This window comes from Crocodylus siamensis, chromosome 6, assembly GCF_052110815.1.
Source record: "Crocodylus siamensis isolate JL-2025a chromosome 6, ASM5211081v1, whole genome shotgun sequence".
Lineage (NCBI taxonomy): Eukaryota > Metazoa > Chordata > Crocodylia > Crocodylidae > Crocodylus > Crocodylus siamensis.
The window spans coordinates 77,356,239-77,377,995 of NC_143400.1; the positions used below are offsets into that span (position 1 = coordinate 77,356,239).

At 43.3% G+C, this 21,757-nt stretch overlaps 1 protein-coding gene across 4 annotated transcripts; it reads right to left on the minus strand.

Moving 5' to 3' along the window:
- Positions 1-1,280: 1,280 nt before the first annotated feature.
- Positions 1,281-21,183, minus strand: TRIM59 (tripartite motif containing 59). Of its 4 annotated transcripts, none has more exons than XM_090052759.1 (2): positions 19,712-21,183; positions 1,281-4,948 (listed from the first exon to the last, which is right to left on the minus strand). In XM_090052759.1, the coding sequence occupies exon 2, from the start codon at positions 4,943-4,945 to the stop codon at positions 3,722-3,724; it is 1,224 nt and encodes a 407-aa protein (XP_089908885.1). In that variant the 5' UTR covers positions 4,946-4,948; positions 19,712-21,183; the 3' UTR covers positions 1,281-3,721. The 4 variants fall into 4 exon arrangements, with proteins under 4 accessions (XP_089908885.1, XP_089908884.1, XP_089908887.1 ...); XM_090052758.1 differs by lacking the exon at positions 19,712-21,183 and adding an exon at positions 19,277-19,705; XM_090052761.1 differs by lacking the exon at positions 19,712-21,183 and adding an exon at positions 15,292-15,532.
- Positions 21,184-21,757: the final 574 nt, after the last annotated feature.

Sequence of the window (21,757 nt, forward strand, 5' to 3'; positions counted from 1 at the left end):
CAGTGCCACTTCACCATAGGTGCACACAGTTTCACCTCCATGCTACTCCCATCACACAGCCACTGGAAAACTTGAGAGTTGTAAAATTTGAATTGGAAATATCTGACTGGTCACTAGCAAACACCTGTACCTGAGATAGATAGCTTTCACATGATAACACTGCTTCTGGAGTGGTGCAGCCGCCATAATTTAAAAATGTCCAAGTGCTAGAGTGGCAGGGACAGTCTCCTTGCATAGCTCCTTAAAGATATGCTTTAATGGGTAGAAGTTCTGGAGTTACTGTTGATCACCTCAGATCTTCATGACAATGTGATTCCACTGCTCACCTACTTGTCCTTCAGCTGCATATGAGCAATCCACTGGGGCAGCAACAGAGAAGTATTCTTACTCTGGCACAGGCTCCCTTTTCAAGTCCTTCTGTCTTCCATGGATTAGAAACAGCTCCTGAAATGCTTTCCACCACCTGAAAAATATAATATCTATCTTGCTGTAATAAAAGTTCTGTCACAACAACAATGGCTCATCTACCTGCACTAAATCCTAGCTCTGGCACTGGCTGGGAAGGACAGAAGCAAGGAATAAGCAGAGCTAAACATTTCACTAGTCTAAAACTCACTTATGCTCAGCTGGGGACAGACAAATGTTCCTACAATATTAGCTATATTCCTAGAACAGCTAAACTATTTAGGTGCTAAAAATCCAGGCAGGAACAAGCCACATAAAAAACTTGGAGCCCAATCAATGAGACTGAAATACCACCATAGACACAGATACATAGGTATGGGTTGTGTGAGGTTCTGCTGTATGGATGCTAGAGGATAGACAGGCAAATATACATCTAAGTCAGGACTTGAGTACACAACAGAATAGACATACCGTTATTGAAAAAGCATTAATCTTATTTTTCTGAATACTTTTCCTCAAGATTTTTAGAAGTTATACCAATTCTGCACTACTAAATCTAGAAAGACCAAGTAAAACAGTAAAAGTTAGACTTCTTAAAATATAAGCCAACAGAAACAACTGGAGTATGACAAGACTCCAGAGAGCATCTTCAACATTTCTTCTCTCAGTTATAAATGCATTAAACATCTTCTAAGCAAAATAAGTGGGTGCATACAAAGAATACAGAAGTTTAAGGAATGATGGATACACTGTGCAATCCTCAATTCAAAAGTACTTGTTTCAATGAGACACACACTCTTATGTTAGACTTCACTGCATCATTCCAGCCAGATATTTATGAGTTATAAATAGTAGTGAGACATGGAGAATCCCTCTCCCATAAGAATGTATTTTTATTTAGATACAGATTTATTAAAATACTAAGTACGTGAAATAGTACAAATTCAGGATATTTGTAATATAAAACTACATTATAAATTTTTATAAAAGATCTTTTAAAAAGCCAGAAAACTAACATAAGACATTCTAAGAGGAATGATGTTCTAAAAAGACTCCAACAGACATGCAGTTAAGTATCAAATTTTAAAAGTATTTAGGTATTTAATAATGCAGATAGCAGTACAGTAGGATTTTCAAAAGCAAAAGGTCATACCTGCCTAACTCCCATTGGTTTTAATGAATTAAGCACTCAGAAGTTTCTGAAAATTCCAGTAAGAGCTTAAATATCTCTTTAAAAAATCTGGTGGTTAATGTCAAGGGAAGTTATCTATATAAACTCTAACATATAGAGAGATTATAGGAACTTTTCTACTTTGAATACAAACTGTGCGCTTAATAGGCAGTGGTCTAAAGAAAACCATACCAACTTGCCCACAAAGCATCTACCTGGTGCTATCCTTAATTTAAATGTAACCTGTTAGAACCACAGATAACTGGTCTGGACTCCTTTTATGCTGGCTACTTCCTCCTTCCATTTGATTCAGCTTTGTCAATTAAAATAATTAATTTTCTCCTAACAGACTATTGTTTTGTTCAGGTTACAAAGTCTAACAGGGAATCATCAGCTCTGAATAAAGACCTACTAACAGTATTTCTTTAAAAAAAAAGTTGACACTGGGAAATTTATTTTTTAAACCTTACATTTTGGGCTGACCTATGCCATAGTGATTTTTTTATACTGAGTGCTAAAATTAATTATTTGGGATAAAGACCCTTGGTTATATGGCATATACAAGAGCTGTCACCTTAAGTTATCCTAGTACGGTGTCTTGTTTTCAGTGCATTAATTACTGAAAATAATCCAATCTTGCTTGGTCGTGATGATTACTGGCCCCAAAATTTTAAGTCTTAAGTTACTTAATTCGTTAATATGTTAAATTCATAGCTTGATCTGACTGCCCACAAACTGTCACTGGAGTCAATGCAAGTTCAAGGCTCTTGGCATCTTGCAAAAACAAGCTTTCATTTGGCGGAGATGCGGGGGAGAGGAGGAAGGAGGAAAAAGAAGCCTTCTGCCTGTTCACAGTGAGTTTTTACAACGTCATGAGGAAAACAGTAGTTTCTCAGAGTTTAATAATTGTGTTTACATTATTTTAAAATATGCAATAGTTTGGAAACAATGCCATAATACACCACGTGTGATTGTTTTACAAAAAAAATCAGTTACAATTGTCATTAAAGGCTACCTATTGGCATATTATGAAAAAACTATGAAATTTTTACAAGGCATCAATTATCACTTGGAACTCAGATGTGTTTAGGCAGCCTTACAACAACAATCTATGGACTGGTGGCTACAGGGAATTTTTTCACTGTTAATGAATTAATCTTCCTGTTTAAAAAAAAAACAACTAAGGGCAAAATCCTGTTTCTACAGGGAGAATTGCTGCTGACTTTATTAAGTGTGAATATGGAGTTCCTAGCATCTTAACTAATGGAATATGCCTTGGTTTAAATTAATCTGATTATATAGTAGGAATATAAACACTTATTTCAGACTGAATTAGATTAGATCTCAATTATTCTTGTAATTTAAGAAACTATTTACACTGTATTTTTATTTCATGTTGTTCTTTCTAGAATTGAAATTCTGTCCCCATTAATTTGAACGGGGGTTTCCCAATGGCTACTGTGGGTCCACTCAACATTTAGCAAGAAGTGGCCCAAACTCATAAGGCAGCAAATATCTGCTGAATAGAACATAATGTCACACACACTCAACATCTTTCAGGACTATACTCTTGCCAAGTATCTTCAAAACATATCATCCAAAAAGTTCTAGAGCAACACATTTATCTCCAATTGAAAGGATGTCCCCATGACTTTGTATCTGTATTTATGTATAAAAGAAAACACAAAGTAACATGATTCACTAATAACCTAGATGAAACCCTAGTCATTTCATATGTGATAATGAACAAATAGTAGGCCCAATCAACCCTGTATGTAAAAAGCAATGAAGTACGTAATACAAGATTTCATTATGCTGGGGTCAGTGACTGGCACTTCCATTTACTCATCTCAGCTTTATCCAAAATAGAGATTTAAAAAAAGAGTCCATTATTAATTCTTTAGTACATGAATTTATACCCTTGTTAAATGGGGGTTGGTAATAGATATCCCTTCTGAAAACAAAAATAACCTGATTAAACTGCACTTATTTTTTTACAAATTAACCTAGGGTCATTTTTTTTTTTAAAGGGATGAATGTTTCAGTAGCTTTTAGATACAAACTGAATGGAAAAATCTTGTGAAAGAGTTCATTTACAATGAATATTCCTACAGTTATTCCAATTATTAAACTAAGATTTGAAATTCAGAAAGAAGTAATTCTTCCTATAAATTCTGTCAGTAAATGAGATGTATGGGACAGTATTTCTATTAATGTCTGCAAAATCTGATCTAAATCCTGATAAACAAACTGCAACACTTCTGAAATACCAAATGAAGTAGCATCACTTACAACAACTGACAATAAAGGTTTGCTAAATGAAACCATAATTATTACTACTATAGATATTAGCATCACTACCAGAGGGTTTACTGACTGCAGGAATTCCTTAGATTGTCCTCTTTCCTTCTCATTGTTTTTCTTGCATACCTTTCCTTTCAAAGCAAGTTTTATTTTTGGAGTGAGGATCTTGTTAATCTGACCAATTTCAGTTTTGCACCATACATCCTTCAACAGCTGTCCCACTCGTGGATAAATCTCAAAAGGCTTGGTATCTGGTAGTTGCTTTTGTTTCAAAGCTTTTACACGTTGGCGCACATTATCAATCTTCTCAAGAAAAACAAGCGGAGATGACTCTTCTTTAATAGATGTGTTCAGTGACATTAAATCAAGCTGTTCTTCTCTTATTCCTTTCATCTTTTCAATGAGCGGTTCATATTCTTCAATAATACAAGTATTAACTTCATCCAAAGCGGCTAGCAAAGCTTGCTTTTTATGTTCCAATGTCTCATTAAGTTTCTTAAAATACTGCACTACAGCTTTCTTATCATCTTGAACTATATTTTCACACCAAGATTTCTGTTCTTCTAACTTTTCAATTAGCAAACACACATCACTCCAATGTTTATCAGTTAATTGTTCAAGGAGTTTCCCAGGAGTCTCTATTTCTTTCATATAGGCACTCTGAAGGTCATCTATGGGATGACCATGATGTTTACCTATCGTAAGACAATGGCCACACACTAATTTTCTATCTAAAAGACAATAAACATTTAATGGCTGTCTATAATGTTCGCTACATGTAGCAACATCTGGATGGTCTTCTTGCTGATACTTTTCAATGATAGCCTTCAATGCAAAGTTGATAGGTAACGATTCAGTACCAGAAGGAGGAATTTCAACAATACTTCTACAACTTGGACACTTCAGTGGAAGCCTCAGTGGTCTCCATATGGAGAAGTTACTTGACAACTGAAGAACACTTTCTAGGCAATTTCTACAAAATGTGTGGGAGCATGGTAGCACACGTGGGTCTTCAAATATACTATAGCAAATGGAACATGTTAATTCCTCCTCAAAATTATGCATTTCCTATAACAGAAAAAAATACAATTTAGTCAATTTATAGAATTTAACTATATATGTAATCAACTGATTTTTTTAAACTAGTGAATTAGCTGTAAAAGAAAAAAAAGAGTGCTGACAGCTAAAGAACACTTTCCAGGCAATTTCTACAAAGTGTATGGGAGCCTGGTAGCTTACATAGGTTTTCTAATATACTATAGAAACTGTGGGCTGTATTTAAGTGACTACAGATCACTCTCTCCGTTTCCAGCTTTTACACTACAAACAAGAAGCAAACTTCATAGCTGCCTCTACTAAACATTACATTTAATATAAGAAAGGACAGGAAACATAAAAACCCCCTTGTGAATTGGCACTGCCTGTGAATTCAACCAAGAAAAAAAGAGAATCAAGCAGTATAAATTTAGGATTAACTTTTAAAAAAAGACAGAATATTAAAGCAATTACACATGTACTTCCCTAATGTTATTTTTTTGTGTAATCAATCATTACAGTTAACACAGGGAAGTTGAATAATGGTGAATAATAGAGAGATGGTCCACAGTTTGAAACTAAACACTCCTATGAGTATAATTTGTGGATGCTAATAAAACATAATTGAAAAAAATCTACAAGTTACTGCAAAACACATCATGCAATAGCTCTCCGTTTATCAGTGATTGCACTTCCTTTATTTAGTGACTGAGGCTGCTTGCAGACGTTAAAAAAAATGTGCTTTACCAGATGCAGCAGCAATCAGCTATTAGATAGAAGTGCTAAAAAAGCCCCACCAAAGTGCCTGATCTTTACAGATGTTGAGCAATTTGTGTTGAAGTAACACACTGCCTCTTCTGGACATGCCTGGGGGCTTCGTGCAGGAACACACCAAATTTGAAGTAAAGCACTTTATTTGGGTTCTTTTGTCTACAAACACCCTGACTGAAATGGGGAAGACTGATTCCTATTTAGGAATCTCCTGAAACATAATTCCCTGTGTTAAAAAAAAAAAAAGACATCACTGTTTGACTACAACTTTTAAAGTTTTGATTGGATTATTTTAAATATTTGATTAAGCATGTCCACACATTCAACTACAGCAGGGGTATCAAACTCATCCAGCCCAGGTTGGGCCCATAGAGCACATGGCACGTGGTGTGCAGCCTGGATTGGCCCAGCACATTGCAGGTCTGGCAGGTGCTGCACATAGAGCTGGAGCCAGTGCATGCTCTTCACACAGCACACAGGGAGCATCTAAGCTATTGGCAGCACCACTGGCCAGATTGTAGGGCTCCACAGGCTGAAACTGGCCCACAGGTCATACGTTTGATACCCCTGAACTTAAAAAGCTCAAGTAATAGCAGGAAAAAAAAGACCATTGAAACATTTAACTTTTAGATTTCAGCCAATGCTAATGAAATCACACTGGCTGAATCTCAAAGAATAGGACATCCAGTGTTATTGCTGACTACCAAGTTATTCTGCTTCTTTATACAATTGTTTTACTTAGGAAGTTAATATTACCACAGAATATTTTTGTGACATGCATTTCTTGACCCTTTCAACAATCCATCCTAAACTCTAATCTGAATCAGAACACCCTCTATCACTGATTCTCAACCAGGGAGTTGTGAGATTCTTTTACGGATGCTATCTATGCATTAGCACAGTTACACCTGCAAACACTTAAACACGTGTTTGTATTGAAGAAATTTAATATAGGAATCTACAGCATCTGACCCATTGTGGCCAGGAGAACTGCTCTGTTATTTGTCTTGCTCTGTTATTTTTCTTGTTATGGCCAGCAGAAAAATAATTTTGCCTTTAGTCAAAAATGCACTGTAATACATTTTGAAGTAGGATGTAACTACATTAAAAATGGTAATAAAGGGGAACTTTGAGGCAATAGAAGTTGTTAACGACTAGCCTATATCAGGGGTTGGCAGTCTACAGTCTGTGGGCCAGATCCAGCCCACAAAGAAGATCTGCCATTTTTCACTGCAGGGACACTGATCTATGTGAACCTGAAGTCTGTAAGAACGCAGTAATTACCGCACTCCAGCAGACCCCATTAATCCCATTTCAGATTAATCAAGTCTGCTCCAATGTACTGTAATTACATACAGCACATCAGAGCATGTGTATAGGAGCCCTGAAAGACTAGAAGTCCAGCTGCATTGTTTTTGTATCATCATGACCGATTACCTCAGGGTGGATAAAAATATATTTAAAAAGAAAAGGCTTATTCATGGATTTTAAAATAAATATATTTCTTTTTAAAAAGAAAAATATTCAAAAGTAAATTTGAAGTCCTAACACCCTACGTTAAGGCTTATAGATTATATATGGATTCAATAACATTAAAATAAACAAATTAAAATAAAAAAATAGTAGTATGTTTGCTGCTAAATTTTTAAAGAAAGTCTAATTGCTGTGCTCTTCAGTGGTATAACACCTGAAAGGGGAGTTCTATATATTCCCAAGCCAGGTTTTGCCTGTGTTAGCCTAGTCTTCAGATACCAAGAAAAACATTATCTTAATTTCAATGTATTCAGTTAAGTTTAAAGACTTGTTCATCCAAAGCTGAGATAATGATCAGGATTTGAAAAGCAAGAAAAACTGGTTTTCTTCTACTTCAAAACAATGAATTAAAATAGGTATTGATGTATAAAATGTATTTACGTTAATTAGAAGCATCACTCAGTCAACTAATAACATATTCTTAAAGAAAAATATATTTTGGTAAGAAAAAAGATACATGCACCCAGTTAATAAGAAAATTTTATTTAGCTAATAAATTAAAAATGTTATTTTGCATATATTATTTATTTTATTTTAATTCAGACAGCACTTAATACAAATCACCTAAAAATAACCCAATAAAAAGGCATCATTATTTGCTAATATAATAAAAATATAAAAATTAAGAATCAGAATATGCATGTTACATTATAATTATAAAATAGATGGGGTATCTTCCCACTTAACAATTTTTGTTTTTACTAACCAAGAAAAAAAAAAACTACATCAGTAAAAAACTAAATAAGACATGCAGAAAAAAAAATTGGACAAATTATTTAAATTAAATCCTCCTGCTGGATGATTTAACTTCTGAAGAAAATCAATTATGCAAATCAAATGATCCTTCTCAGTTTTATATTAGTGATTATTGTAAATACACAATCAGTTAACTGATATCAGTCATGACTGAGATACTAGCACTTACATTTTATTCATTACTTGAAGCTTTGTATACAGAAATTTTTCCATCCTCGAGGTTAAACGAGTTGGGAAGCAGAGGGGGAAGACTGCTCTACTTACAAAAAGCAATAATTTGTGTCTGAACATTTACCACTGTACATAAATTTAAACTATTTAATAATTATTCTTATTAAAGACAATGAGGCATTTCTCTGAACTGAATAATTTATTTAGGAAATTTGCTGATTTTCAGAAAGAGCAACAGTGGGTTGTGCCTGCTGGCACTCAGATTTATAGAGTACTGTTGATTCAGAGTAATGTGTTTTGTTACGACATCAGGAACATCACAGGTTGGGATTAAGACCCTAAGCAAAACTGGGTGAGGAATCCCTTTGTGTTATTTCTTGAGAACTCAGTTCATTCTCACATTAGACACATGAAATGATTAAATTAAAAATCAAATTAATGGGCATTTGGGAAAAAAATATTTCAAGGAAACGGATTTTTTTTTTTTTTACTTCTACTTCTACTTAGACACCAAGTTAACAATTCTTAATATCTACATTATTGAATTTCAGCAGGTCAAAAAGTATAACTCTGAATTAAAAGAGAAAAACAAATTAAAGATGTTCAAAAGAAGATGATCATTTCAACTATACTCTTGCAGCTATATAGATATGAATATATAAATAACAACCATTAACTGTCAAGGGAAAGCTATTTATTTTTAAATATTAACTGTGGCCTACTCTCTCCTTATGTCTAAGTCAAGATTGACTTCTCTTCTGTTGACAAAGTATATCACTTTGCAGCTTTAAATTAATTGCTTAAAAATAATATGAATTAATTCATAAGAATATTTTCATGGGTACTCTTTATATGATTATCTCAAACTATGAAAAAGAATACACACTGCAACTAAACAAAATTTACCTTCCGGAAATAAGCTAGTATTCTTTAAGTCATTCAAAGCTTGAAGCTCTGAATAAAGTAGAAAACACGACCAACTTACAGGCCTCCATACAATTCAAGAGTGTTTCATAACCCAAGAACTGCACAGCTACCAGGCAGATAGAATCACAAAATGTCATTACCACAGAAACACCTTGGTTTGTTTCCCAGGTAACTGAGACGGTTAAAAATGTGATGGCAGCTGCTTATAAAAGTTACAAAAACTCAAAAGGGAATTACTACTCAGGAGTAACTCCCATTTTCAGAGTACACTGCCTCAGAGAGCAACACTAAAGTGTGAACTACATATTTTATCTACAGAATCTCTTAAGCAACACTGGCCAGCTAAGATTATGCATATAATCCCCAAATCCAATTTACTGCTCTCAGAGCTCTCTGAAGGAAAATGCCAATAAAAAGCCATAGCAAATTTGTCCATCTTTGTCATAAATACATCTATACATTTCAATGCACTATTCTAAGTGTTGCTTCTGGCATTTGGCTCAGGTATTTTACAAGTTTTAATCTACTGCACAGTGGGGTCCCATGCTACAGCAGTCGAGGGCATCGTCTGTGGTATTCCTGCACAGAGTATTTCCTTGACAAGCACAGAGGAAACAAACCAGGCACCAGAAGTACACAGAAGATGTTGCGCAGAAAAAGCAGTATCAACAGAAACTCATGTGGGTTGAAGTAAAAAGGGTTAGGAGCAGGAGAAGAGTCAGAGAAAAACATGTCCTAAAAAAAGGGAAGAAAGGAAAACAAGTAAGGTTTCCTGGAAGGGAGTCAACAGGAAACAAACAAGCTACTTACATTTGGAGTGGAAATTAGTTTTTTTTTTCAGATACTCAAATTGGACTGGAAACCGAACAAAATAAGACCTCATAGCTTGAAAAAGATATGTAAAAAAAATGAAGGGGTGAATTTTCACTGCATTTCTGTTGTGAGAATGGCTCAGTTGTGAAGCTGTGAGTAGTTCACAAATTCTACTGGAAATAATGGACTTCTTTTAATAACAACACGTTAGGAAAGCTTTCCTAACAAAATACAACAGTGGAATAATTGTTTTTAACTTAATATTGAATTAGCAACATAGTACATTAAAAAAATTAAGAGAAGCTGCTGTATACAATCATAACCAGGTTTCAAAATTAATTTCCAGTTTGTTGTGTTCAATTTGTACAATAACTTAGAGCACAAACTGCTCCTTTAAAAAAAATAAAAATAAAAATAATTTATTCCATTTAAGCATATCAAAACTGTCTAAAACAGTGGTGCATGGGCCAGATGACTAGCCTAGGGCTGGTCCACAGGCCAGATCCTTTATGGGGTTGGCACATGAGAACAAGCCCTGCACATCTACATTGGGCCCCATACCACCTCAGCCTCATGCACTCAGATCCTCAGCCTAGCCCCGCATGCCCGGATCAGTCCTATAGCCATACTATCCAGCCCACCCAGTCAAGAATTTTGGCAGTGGGGGAGCAGAAATTAATGCTGACACTGCTCCCCTGCCAACAAATTATCAGACCTACTGGGAGACCAGCAGGCCGGATGACAGCTCTGCAGGCCAACTGACCAGGTGGCTGGGGGTGAGTGTCCCTGGTCTAAAAAAGTTTTGTAATTAAAAAAAAATCCATTCCAGAATTAAAGATACAGCCACTATTCAACTAATTCTGTTATGCTCACAGCAAGAGCAGGCTGCCTGCTGCAGGCTGGGGCCAAGGGTGGTGCCAGGCTCTTCCTGGCTGAGAGGGGGAGCTGGACCAGGGTTGAGTGTAAGGCAGGCAGCAGTGGCACTGGGAGAGGGGCATGGCTGCAGGCACTCCCCTCCCCTCCCCCACCATAGCTTCCACCATCCCAGCACTGCCACCACCTGCCCTATGCACAGCCCAGACCCAGCTGCCCCTACCGGGAAGAGCCCAGGCCATCCCCTGCCCCAAAGTCAGCCTGTCCTCATCCCATGCACAGATCTGGGGGCGTGCACAGAGGCCAGGAGCTACTCCTCCTGCACCCACAGCACCTGGACAAGCCACCTGTATCTCTGTCCTGAACCCTGCCTAACCCTGGCTCTGCAGCACCTGCCCCTGCCCCAGCCCTTCCCTCACCATGGAGCCCTTGGACACTGCTCTCCAAGCTGCTGGCCTGATAAACTTATGAGAATGAAGTGGAAAATGAACTGAAGAATTACTTCACGGAGCCCTGCTTTCATTGGTGTCCAATTCATTGGAGTGGTGGAAAAGTCAATGGATAGCACTTCCCAAGGCTTGCTAAATTGGCTAAGAGTTACCCATGCATTCCAGGATCCTCTGTGCCTGCAGAATGAGTCTTTGCTACAGCTGCGCTTATTATAAATACGTTGCACTAAAAGTTGACAGCAGAGTATGTCAAGGTGTTAATTTTTCTCAATAAGAATCATCAACAGAGTTGCCATGCAGATTTTTGTTTTTGTTGTTGCTTGAGATGTCATTTTTTTCTAATTAGCTTTTTTTTTTTTTTGCATTTTTGGAAGGCAAAATGTTTTAATAACAACAGTTTTACGTAAATAAAGTTACATATAAAAGTTGCTGCTGTTTGTCGTTCTTGTGAGGGGAGCAGGGCTGAGACCTTTTCCCCCGTGGCGTGGTTGGACTCCTAGCCCCGAGTCACTTAGCAGGCTCTCCCCCCCATCCACTTGCAGGGCAGGAGGCTTGTTGCCTGCTCCCCCTCAGCATTACCTGCCCACTGCAGCTGCCATTAAGCCCCTTGCTTGCTACAGCCACCCATCACTTCCTAGGCTGTGCTGCCTGTCTGGCAGGGTGACCACTGGCTCCCTGGATTTGTTTGAGAGCCAGTAGGCACTGTCCATTGTGTTCTGCCCAGTGTCCTCTCTTGGCACTCATTTGAACCAGCAACTCCCATTCCTCTTTTTTGTATTATTTGTCCCAAGGGATCTGTTGTCCCATTTTCCTGTAGCTTCCCTGCCTGAAAGAGGCTAATAAAAAACTTGGTGGATTGGGGCCACATGATTTTAAAGTGTAACAAACAGGCCTGTCTGACAGGGCTAGTCAATGCTTTGGCCCCCAGCTTCCCACAGGCAGGTGATGCCCCTCCGCTGTGGTGGGATGGGACAAGCGCCAGCCTGAGGCACAGCACCCCACTGATCTGATTTTGCATTGCAGAGCCACATATTGGAGCCCAGTGCCACAGCACCCATCCTCATCTGGATGTGGCACCTTCTGTTGCTGCAACTGCAGCTGCTGTTAGCAGCACCTGCACACACCTCACAGCCAGACCTGCAGGGACTGGCAGGGGAAAGATGGAAGCAAAATGGAGCAGGGTAGCTCTTCCACGCCTGTGGTTCATCCCCATGAAACACCCCAGTCACCTGCCTCCTCTGCATCCAAGCCCAGGGGACCCACCTGGCATCCCAGCTCACTGAGATGCAGCCCCTGGGAAGCCACTAAGCTTGGGGGCTGAAAGCACCTCACTGGTGCCAGGCTGGGCAGGGGTGCCCTACAGGCTGGCCCAGAACAGCTTCACATGGGCCAGGAAGGGGGTTGCCATACCAATTAATCATTTAGCAGGTTAAGCAGATTTTTTTTTAATCAGTATTTATATCCCTAATATCACATGTGGATTAAAGTACTTGGTATCCCCATGATGGGGTGAAAAGACTCCATCTCCAGGAGAAAGGTGTTTGATGAGCAAAGATCCAGGTTTTCCATTTCCCACACAAAAATGGAAAAAAACACAGAACTCCTGGTTTAATCGGAAAATGTGGATTTCTCCCTTTTGTAAAGAACTCTGAAAGCTAGCTGAGTTCCAGCCTGCAAGAGCTGTTTGCAAAAGGGGCAGGAAACCCCCAACCCTGCCCAGAGGGGGAGGGGGAAAGGGCAGGACCCGACATTCTCACTTACCAGAGGCTGCATCAGGATCACTCTTCTTCATTCCTGGAGGTGAGTGGGGCTTGGGGGTTGAAGAAGTGAGGATGTGTTGGGGGAAGAAATGGAACGCCTGCTGGCTAATAGGCACTCCTGGTGGGGCTTTCCCTAACACCTTCCCCTATCTCAGCCTGGGCAGACAAGGAGATTTGAGGGGGGTAACAGAGCACATCTCAGGGCACAGTGGCAGAGGTGTGAGGGGCACTGCCAGACCCCCCCCTCAGCTCATTCTGTGCCTGCTCCCAGAGGCAGGGCCAGGGGAGCGATGGCAGCAGTGCCCCTCTGTGGGCCACACAGTCTGGGGGAGGGGGAGCTCACACAGGGCACCTGCCACTGCTGCACCTTGCGCCACTTCCCACAGCCAGAAAGCTGCACAGAGGTGTGCTGGTAGCTGCTGTGTGAGCCCCACCCAGCCAAGCAGGCAAGCAAGGCCCACAGTGGGGCACTACTGCCCTCACCCCTGCTCTGGGCAAGTGATGCAGGGCATGGCAGCGGTGATGCAGTGGTGCTGGCAGGCACCACAGTGTGCAACCAAAAATGCCATGTGGGGGCAGCGGCCAGGGGCAGTGCAGTGCTGGCCACCAGCAGCAGCATGGTGGTAGCCACCGTGTGCCAGCACCACTGTACCGCCGCCACCACAGCAGTTGCCCAGAGCAGGGTCGGGGGGCCAGGACAGCAGTGACCCTCTGCAAGATGCACATGCCTGCCTGGCTAGAGGGAGAAGCAGGGCTCACACATGGCAGCCACCACCACATCACCATATCCTGTGTGGCTTTCCAGCTGCGGGCAACAGGTGCAAGGTGTGGTGGGTGGCTGTGCAGTGGTGGTAGTCTGTGCATTCTCCCCCAAGCCAGGCAGTACACGTGTGGCCCGCAAAGGGGGACCGCTGCACTCACTCCCCCTCTTGCCTTGCTCCTGGGAGTGGGCACAGTGAGCCAAGATGGGGGGGGAGAGGGGGCACTTCGGTGTGTCATGTGGGGCCGGCAGTGCCCCTCACCCCTCTGTTGTTGCACCCCGGGGCACATTTTGTTCCCATCTCCCCTGCATGTTCACCTACCTGGGCTGAGGGAGAGGAAGGTTCTGGGAAAACCTGCACTGGAACTGCCCACCAGCCAGCAGGCACTCCATGTTTTCTCCCAACACATCCTCACTCCCTCAGCCCCCCAGCCACTTCCCCCGCAGAGGTGGTGGTGTGTGTGGGGATGCCGCATGCGAGCTTCCTCCCTCCCTGGCTGGGCAGTGTGTGTGGCCCACAGAGGGGCACTGCTACCCTCACCCAGCAGGCACAGAGATATTCCTCTCCTCCCCCATTTTCAATATGCCTCTCCCCAACCCCTTCCTTTCACCCCTGCCCCATCCTCCCCCACACCTACCTACTGGGGTGCATGTGGATCTGTCTGCGTGTGCCTGCCTGTGGGAGGCTGGGGGGCTGTTGTGGGGGAGTGAGGGCCCCTAGCAGGATGGTGGGGGGCTAAATTTTTAGCACAGATTTTGGGTTTTTTAAAGAGAGAATTTGTGACTTTTTAATCAGGATCCGTGCTGGCAACAGTTTCAGGGCTTCTGCTCATCACCTTCATGGACAAGGAGGAATTAAGCATGCCCCTCCCACATGCAATATGTGGCTTCTGTTTTGGGGGGCAGCAGGGGTCTTTCCCTTTTCACCACACCTAGAAGTCAACAGCCAATTTTGCCAAGGTGCGCTGGTGCTCCCATCAGCCTTTCAAAAGCATTCAGGTGCTTGGCTGGAAGGACTCGCTTACTTATTCAGACTCTAATCTAGCAACCAGATTTGGGGTCAAGAAGGGATTTCTGCCACCTCCGGGTCACACTGACAAGGACAGGGGTTGTTTTTTCCCCCACTTCCTTCCTCGTGCAAGGGGTGACCCTCCCCTTACATAAATATATGCTCATAATCAGTGAAACCTAATTAAGCTGGTGGAGGGGCAGGCAAAATGTGGCCCACCAGCTGGATCCAGCCCGCCAAATGACTCTGGCTCCGAGGCGGGCGCCCACCAGTCGGCTGGATCCGGTCTGTGATCACGCCCGTGGCCCTCCGCACCCACCAGCGGGTCCGCATCGTCTCCGACTCGGGAGACTCAGACGCCCCGAGATGATACCAGCTCTTGGCCGTGCCCCCGCCCCGGGCAGCCATTATTCCAGGGCAGCGCGGGACAAGCCGCCTGCGCGGCACCGGTGACAGTCCGTGGATGCGGGGCCCACACCCCACTTAATACCGGTGCCCCTTCCCCGCAGGTATCCCTTTGCCTTGCCACGCCGCCCCCGGAGCCGGGCACTCACCGGCCCGCGCTGACTCGTTAGTCTCCCGCCGCCTACAGCAACCCTCTGCGTCCGGCGGCGGAGAGGCAGAGGCCGCGGAGCCCTGCGCGCATGCGCCGCTGCATCCAACCGCGGCGGAACGCGCAGTTCGAAAGTAAACGGACGGCGCCAACTGCCACTTTCGAACCTCGGCTCGTGGCCACCAACGGTCCTGCTGGCCTCGTCACCGCGCGCGGAAGCGCATTTTCTTCCTCCGACACAAAAGGCGAAACCTTGGGTCGGCTGAAGCGAATGGAGACACCCCGTGCTCCCCTCCCTGAACGCCGAGGGTGGCCTCCAGGGTCCGCTGGAAGCGGAGCACAACAACGGCTTCAAGGCTTTTCCCTCAAACTTCTCTCATAGTTAAGTCACGGTGCACATGAAAAAGAAGAGAGCGCGCATCCTCTCATCTCTTTTGAAGTAGTAGTCGCACCCCTGCTGTTACAGCAGGAGGAACAGCAGGATACTGGCCAGAGTAAGATGACCGGGTAGTAGAATCTCTGGCCAACCTATTCTTGTGTTTCTATCGCTACTAACACTGGCAGAGGTGCACCGTAGATCCTAAATTCAAGGAATCTATTGAATATTCACAAAGTTACATGCATGTCCAACTGCTAGTGATTTTGCAGTTTTCTAATACTAGTCTTGTACAAACTGATGACTTGCTGGAGTAAAATTAAAATTACAATTTATGAGAAATTAAAGGAGCCCTGATAAAATACACTTAAGAGCCTTTAAAGTAACATAGGAAATGGCCCACAGCTTCATACACTGCAGCTATTCGTATTTATCACATAAAATCAGGGCTCCACCTGAAGAGTATCAAGGCAACCACCAGTGACCTTATCAAACAAGTAGGATTAAACCTGTAAATTTAAACAAGGCACAGTAGGACTTTAACATACAAGCAAGCTATCTAGTATATTTTCACAATGATGAAGTAACTTACTTATGCCCAGGGGGAGGAAACTGGTGAACAAGTCGGCTGATGCCACTACAGTTAGTTACTAAACCCTGATTTGCTGTTCAGTCAATAAAGAAACACAAGGCAAAACAAAATGGAACTAATATACAGCTGGTCTATTTGGATTTTGTTTCCCCAAACTGTCTTATAGGAAAATGCTCTCTATGGATTTTCATTTGCGTTAAGGGTAAAATTAATCTCAGTAGTGAAGACAAAAGTAAAGATTTTTTGCCACCTGCTTTTATCTGGAAATGGAAGCAAGATCAGACTTAACACCAGTTACTAATCTTTAGGAACTAAAAAGCAAAAAAAATCAACTGGAAGCATTCAGCATTTTCACAAATGCCACATAGTTGAAATTTTTTTCATTAAATGAGGGAGGGTCAACAAAGCATCAGAGAAATTATCAAAAAATGATCAAAGAAATCATTCTTGAGAGGCTAACAGAAGGTTGCATCCTGAGGGACAGCCTGCATGGATTTGTTGCAGGTAGGTCTTGCCTGACCAATCTCATTTCCTTCTGTGACCAGGTGACGTATCATCTGGACAAAAGGGAAGAGGCTGATATCATATATTTGGAATTTAAGAAAGTCTTTGACCTGGTATTCCACAATATCCTTGTGGAAAAATTGGGCAACTGTGGCCTCGACTACACTACAGTCCAATGGCTGGGGAACTGGCTCCGAGGTCAGACCCAAAGAGTGGTAGTTGATGGAACCGAATCAAAATGGCACTCGGTGACCAGTGGTGCCCTCCAAGGGCTCTGATCTCAGACCTGTACTCTTTAATGTCCTTATAAACCATCTGGACTTTGGTGTCAGAAGTGGACTGGCCAAGTTTGCTGACAACACCAAACTTTGGGGAAGAGTATCCACACTTGAGGATAGGCTGCTGATCAATAGAGAAATGCAAGGTGCTCCACCCCAGAGGAAAAAAACCCACATCGTGCTTATAGACTTGGCAATGCTACAGTCACTAGCACCACAACTGAAAGAGATATGGGGGTCACACTTGACCACAAGATGAACATGAGCTACCAATGCAATATCACAGCTGGCAAAGCAAACAAAATTCTGACTTGCATCTACCAGTGCATCACGAGCAAGACCCAGGATGTTATCCTCCCACTGTACTCGGCATTGGAGAAGCTGCAGCTGTGGTACTGCATCCAATTCCGGGCTCCACAATTCAGGAAGGACATGCAGAAGCTTGAAAGAGTCCAGAGGAGAGCCACACACATGAACGGAGGGCAAGAGAGCAGGCCTTATGAAGAGAGGTTGCGAGCTATGGGACTCTTCAGCCTGGAAAAGCGCTGGCTCAGGGTGGACTTGGTGGCAGCCTGTAAGTACCTCAGGGGTGTGCATCAGGATCTGGGGGAACACCTGTTCACCAGAGCACCCAAGGGGATGACAAGGTCCAATGGTCACAAACTCCTGCAAGACCGTTTCAGGCTGGACATAAGGAAAAACTATGCGAGCTCCCAAGGCCTGGAACAGACTCCCCACAGAGGTGGTGCAAGCACCTACTCTGGACACTTTTAAGGAACAAAAAAAGTATCTTCTTGGATGCTTACTTTGCTGGGATCCTTTGACCATAGCTGACTTCCTACCCTTTGGTAAAGGGGCTGGACTTGATCTTACGAGGTCCTTTCCAGCCCTAATGTCTATGAATCCATGAACAAGGATTTGAAGAGAGTTCAGTCCAGGACCAAAAAGGCTCTGACTGCAATGTGGGACTTGAAGGCTGTGGAATTAAAATGGAAGATCCAGAACATCTCCACTCCAGGATAGCAGGTGGGAAAAACAGAGTTTCCAAGTATTAGAAAGTGGATGCATTGAGGGATTTCGTGGCTGGCACTGTGATCTACCATCTGTTACACTGATAAGCCTAAAGGCATTCTAAGGCCTAAAGCCCAGTGTTGTGTACATTTTCCACATAGACAGGATTATGTTGGTTTATCATTTGTCAAGTCACGGGAATAAAAATTCAAACATTCTTAGACACTAATATTATGGCAGCCTTGAAAAAGTCAGCAAATCATATTACTTACAGTGCAATGGCAAATTAATATTAAGAGTCTCATCATTCCAAAATACTTACACATCTGCCTTGGATAATACAAAACTAATATTTTAAAAAGTCTTCTATAAGCATAACATCTTTCTCTCTCGTGTTTCACTGAATTAAACCTGCAGTTTTGCTGACACAGAAATATGAATTTTACTCAAAAGCAAAAGATATTTTTCTTCCTGTGAATGTAATGCTCACAGAGGCTCTCATAATAAAATCATTTTTACATAATAGTTGGAGCTGTGTGACAACTATCTCTGAGTGGATTTACCTTTGTGAATAAGAGTTGATGAACCTCCTCCAAACCTGTTCAGTCATTAGTCTGTTCAGATTGCCAGTTCAGGCTAATTATAGCAGCAGACCTTGCACAGATGCCCAGCTAACAGGAACTGAACTAAAATCAAACTCATTCCTACACAGAGCACTGATCCACCATCAGATCATAATGACTTCTTGTCAGTCAATCCGAAGTGGATTTAAAGTAAATTTGATTACTACTAACCCGATTTGGATTATGACAACTGAAACCAGAGACCTGGATGTGAACAATACTGTAAACCATTCAGTAACTGGAATTTTTTTCATGTGAAAGGCTGCCAAACATCTTTTTTTTAAAGCGATGTTGAATAAAAAAGTATTAACCTGGTAATTTTGCAAATAACTGGTAACTGCAAAGCTTTCTTTTTAATTTTATCTGCACTAAGTTTTTTTAGCTGCATGTGCTGCTTATAAGAAATTAAACCTGTGTCCTTGTAACCATCAGGCAAGGTCAGGCTGTACCTTGGGGGATGTTTCTACAGGCAGAGCAAAGGCTAAAACCGGCCCCTCCTCCCCTAGCTTACTAACAAAATGAAGAAGGGACAAAAGCCCGCAGGGTCCTTCAGGCGGACGCATCTCCTTTTAGGGGATTTATTTACCGAGCTGGAAAAGTACCTCGCAAACCTTGCGCCTTGTCCTGGCCCGTCCCGCCCCGTGCAGCAGCAGGTTGTTCCCCCTTCCCCTTTTTTAACACTGCCTCCGCCCGGGCCATCGGAGCTCCGGCCTCAGCCCGGCGCGGGGGCGGGGCATAGCACGGCACACGGCACAGCTGCCAGGGAGCTGCGGGCGCGGAGCCGTCTGTCCTTCGTCCTCCCTGCTCTGGCTCCATGGAGTTGGGGGGCCCCGAGGCTCCGAGCAGCCTCCTCCGGGGCCTAGCGGGCAGCAGGCGGACGGGCAGCCTGGCAGCGGTCGTGGCCCAAGCCTTGGCTGTCGGGCTGATGTTTCTGGCCGGGGCCTACCCCAGCTGGGTCTTGGTCAGTGGCGACAACGCGCAGTTCGTGCTGGGAGCGGTCTGGGCCCTTAACCCCATAGCGCCCCCTCCCGACTCGCCTCTTCTGGGACCGGCCGGGGTGCCCCTCATGCTGTCCATAGCGATCTGCTGCCTTGTCGCCATCCTCAGCGGCTGCGGCGCCCTGCTGCTGGACTTCCTGGGTCTGCGGCAGAGCCGCGCCGCCGCCCCGTTCCTGCACGGCCTGGCCGCGCTGCTCGCCCTGGGCGCGGCGGCGCTGTGCTCCTGCCTCTTCGAGGTGACGCGCAGTAGGCTTCAGACGGAGAAGGAGCTGCAACCCCTTCGCCTCGCCTCCACCTTCGGCCCCAGCTTCTTCATGTGCATCCTGGCCTGCGCCCTAGCGGCCGCCGCCACCGGCTTCAGCTGCAGCGCTTCGACCCGCCTCGTGCCTTCGGTGCACTCTCAGGCGGGCCGGCAGAGGGGGCCGCCGCTCGTCAGGCCCCGCGGGGAAGAGGCGCTCGACTCGCAGGTCGTCTTGCCCCACTGCAGGGAGGGAGAGAGCCCGGAGGGCGAGAGGCGCCGCATTCAGACAGTGTGAGGCTGCCCCGTGGCGCGAAGCTGTTCGCTCGCACCGCGTGATGCTGAAGCCGCCTCGCCACCAAGCCTGAGGCTGAACCCCGACTGATGGATGGGCTCCTTCCCTCTCGGGAAAGGAGAACCTGAAGCCCAAGTGGCAGGGAACCTCCCTTTCATAGAAAGAGACAAAACCCCAAAGGCAGGCAGGCCGTGTTTTCATAGAAGAGGAAACTGAAGTCCTTATGAATTAAAGTCTCCCATACACATAGGGGAAAACACAGAAACCTAAGTGCCCAGGAGTCTCCCCTTTACTGTACAAATAGAGAAACTGAACCTCAGGCAAAGGAAGATCTGGCCATTAGACAACACAGAACTGAACCTGGGATAGAAAAGGCCTTTCCTTTTTCAACAAGGGAAAATGGAAGCCCAGATAGTGAAGGGTCTCTCCTTCAAAGAGAGAGAGAGAAGCACAAATGGTAGGAAGTCTTTCTTTCATAGGCAGACTGACTGACCCCCAGGAAGCCCCCCTCTGGCTCACCACAAGAGACTGACCATCCTCCTCCAGTGGATTCATTTCAGCACAGAAAAAGGACACCTAATTTACTGCATCGAGACTGAAATAGTACATGCTACGTGGAAAATAACCTCCAAAAATAAGAAACCTTGCCCTCCTAGTAAAATCCCTGCATTGTTTCTGAGATACTTCAGACTTCCGAAGTGGAGCAGACAGGATTTTTTCCTCACCAGAGAGAGAACTTCAACAAAAGGATCTAAAAACTTTCTTAAAAAGAAGGAAAAAATATAAAGTCTAAGGCAAGCTTCTCCCTGAGTGTATTACAGTCAAGTTCAGATTCATCCTATGTATAAGATTTCAACTAGCTGCTTAGGACTGATCCATCATGAAGCTCCCACTTGTCTCATTTCCAGACTTGATAGGGCTGCCTGCATCTTCCCAATGTTAAGAGTTTTGACAGGCTGGTTTCTTGGAAGTGCCTCATTTTATATAAATATATAAAAACAAATAAATATTTTTTCTTTCAGTCGTAGACATGGTGTCTGCATTCCACATCTCAAAGAACTGCAACATGTAGTCACACATCTGAACAAACATTTTACTAGCAGTGTCCATTTGATCTGTGCATGTGAACAAATTATCCTCATGCATAGATCCAAGTTAAGCAGTGTCATGCTAACTGCCCAAAGAATTAGCCACTTGGTTCATGAACCAAGGGAAAAGTTAAGCCATCATAACGGGCAAAGTGGTCATTACCCAATAATTCCTCTTTAAAAAAGAGGTTAGTTACACAGTCCGACTAAGTCTCAGGATCATGTGGCCTAGCACATTTATATCTTGGTCTCCTAAGGAGCAGGGATGTATATGGTAAATTTACTGTCCCTGCTAGCAGTATCTTCAAACATGCTCCTGTCTCCTAAACTGAAAGCAGTATCGACTAGCTGTGTGGATCGGCTAACTTGCAGCATCACTCAGCAGAATCATTCTTTGCTGACTTTACAATTTTAAATTTCAAGCTGAGCATTCTTGGTGAAACATGAGCCCATTATTAGAGCGT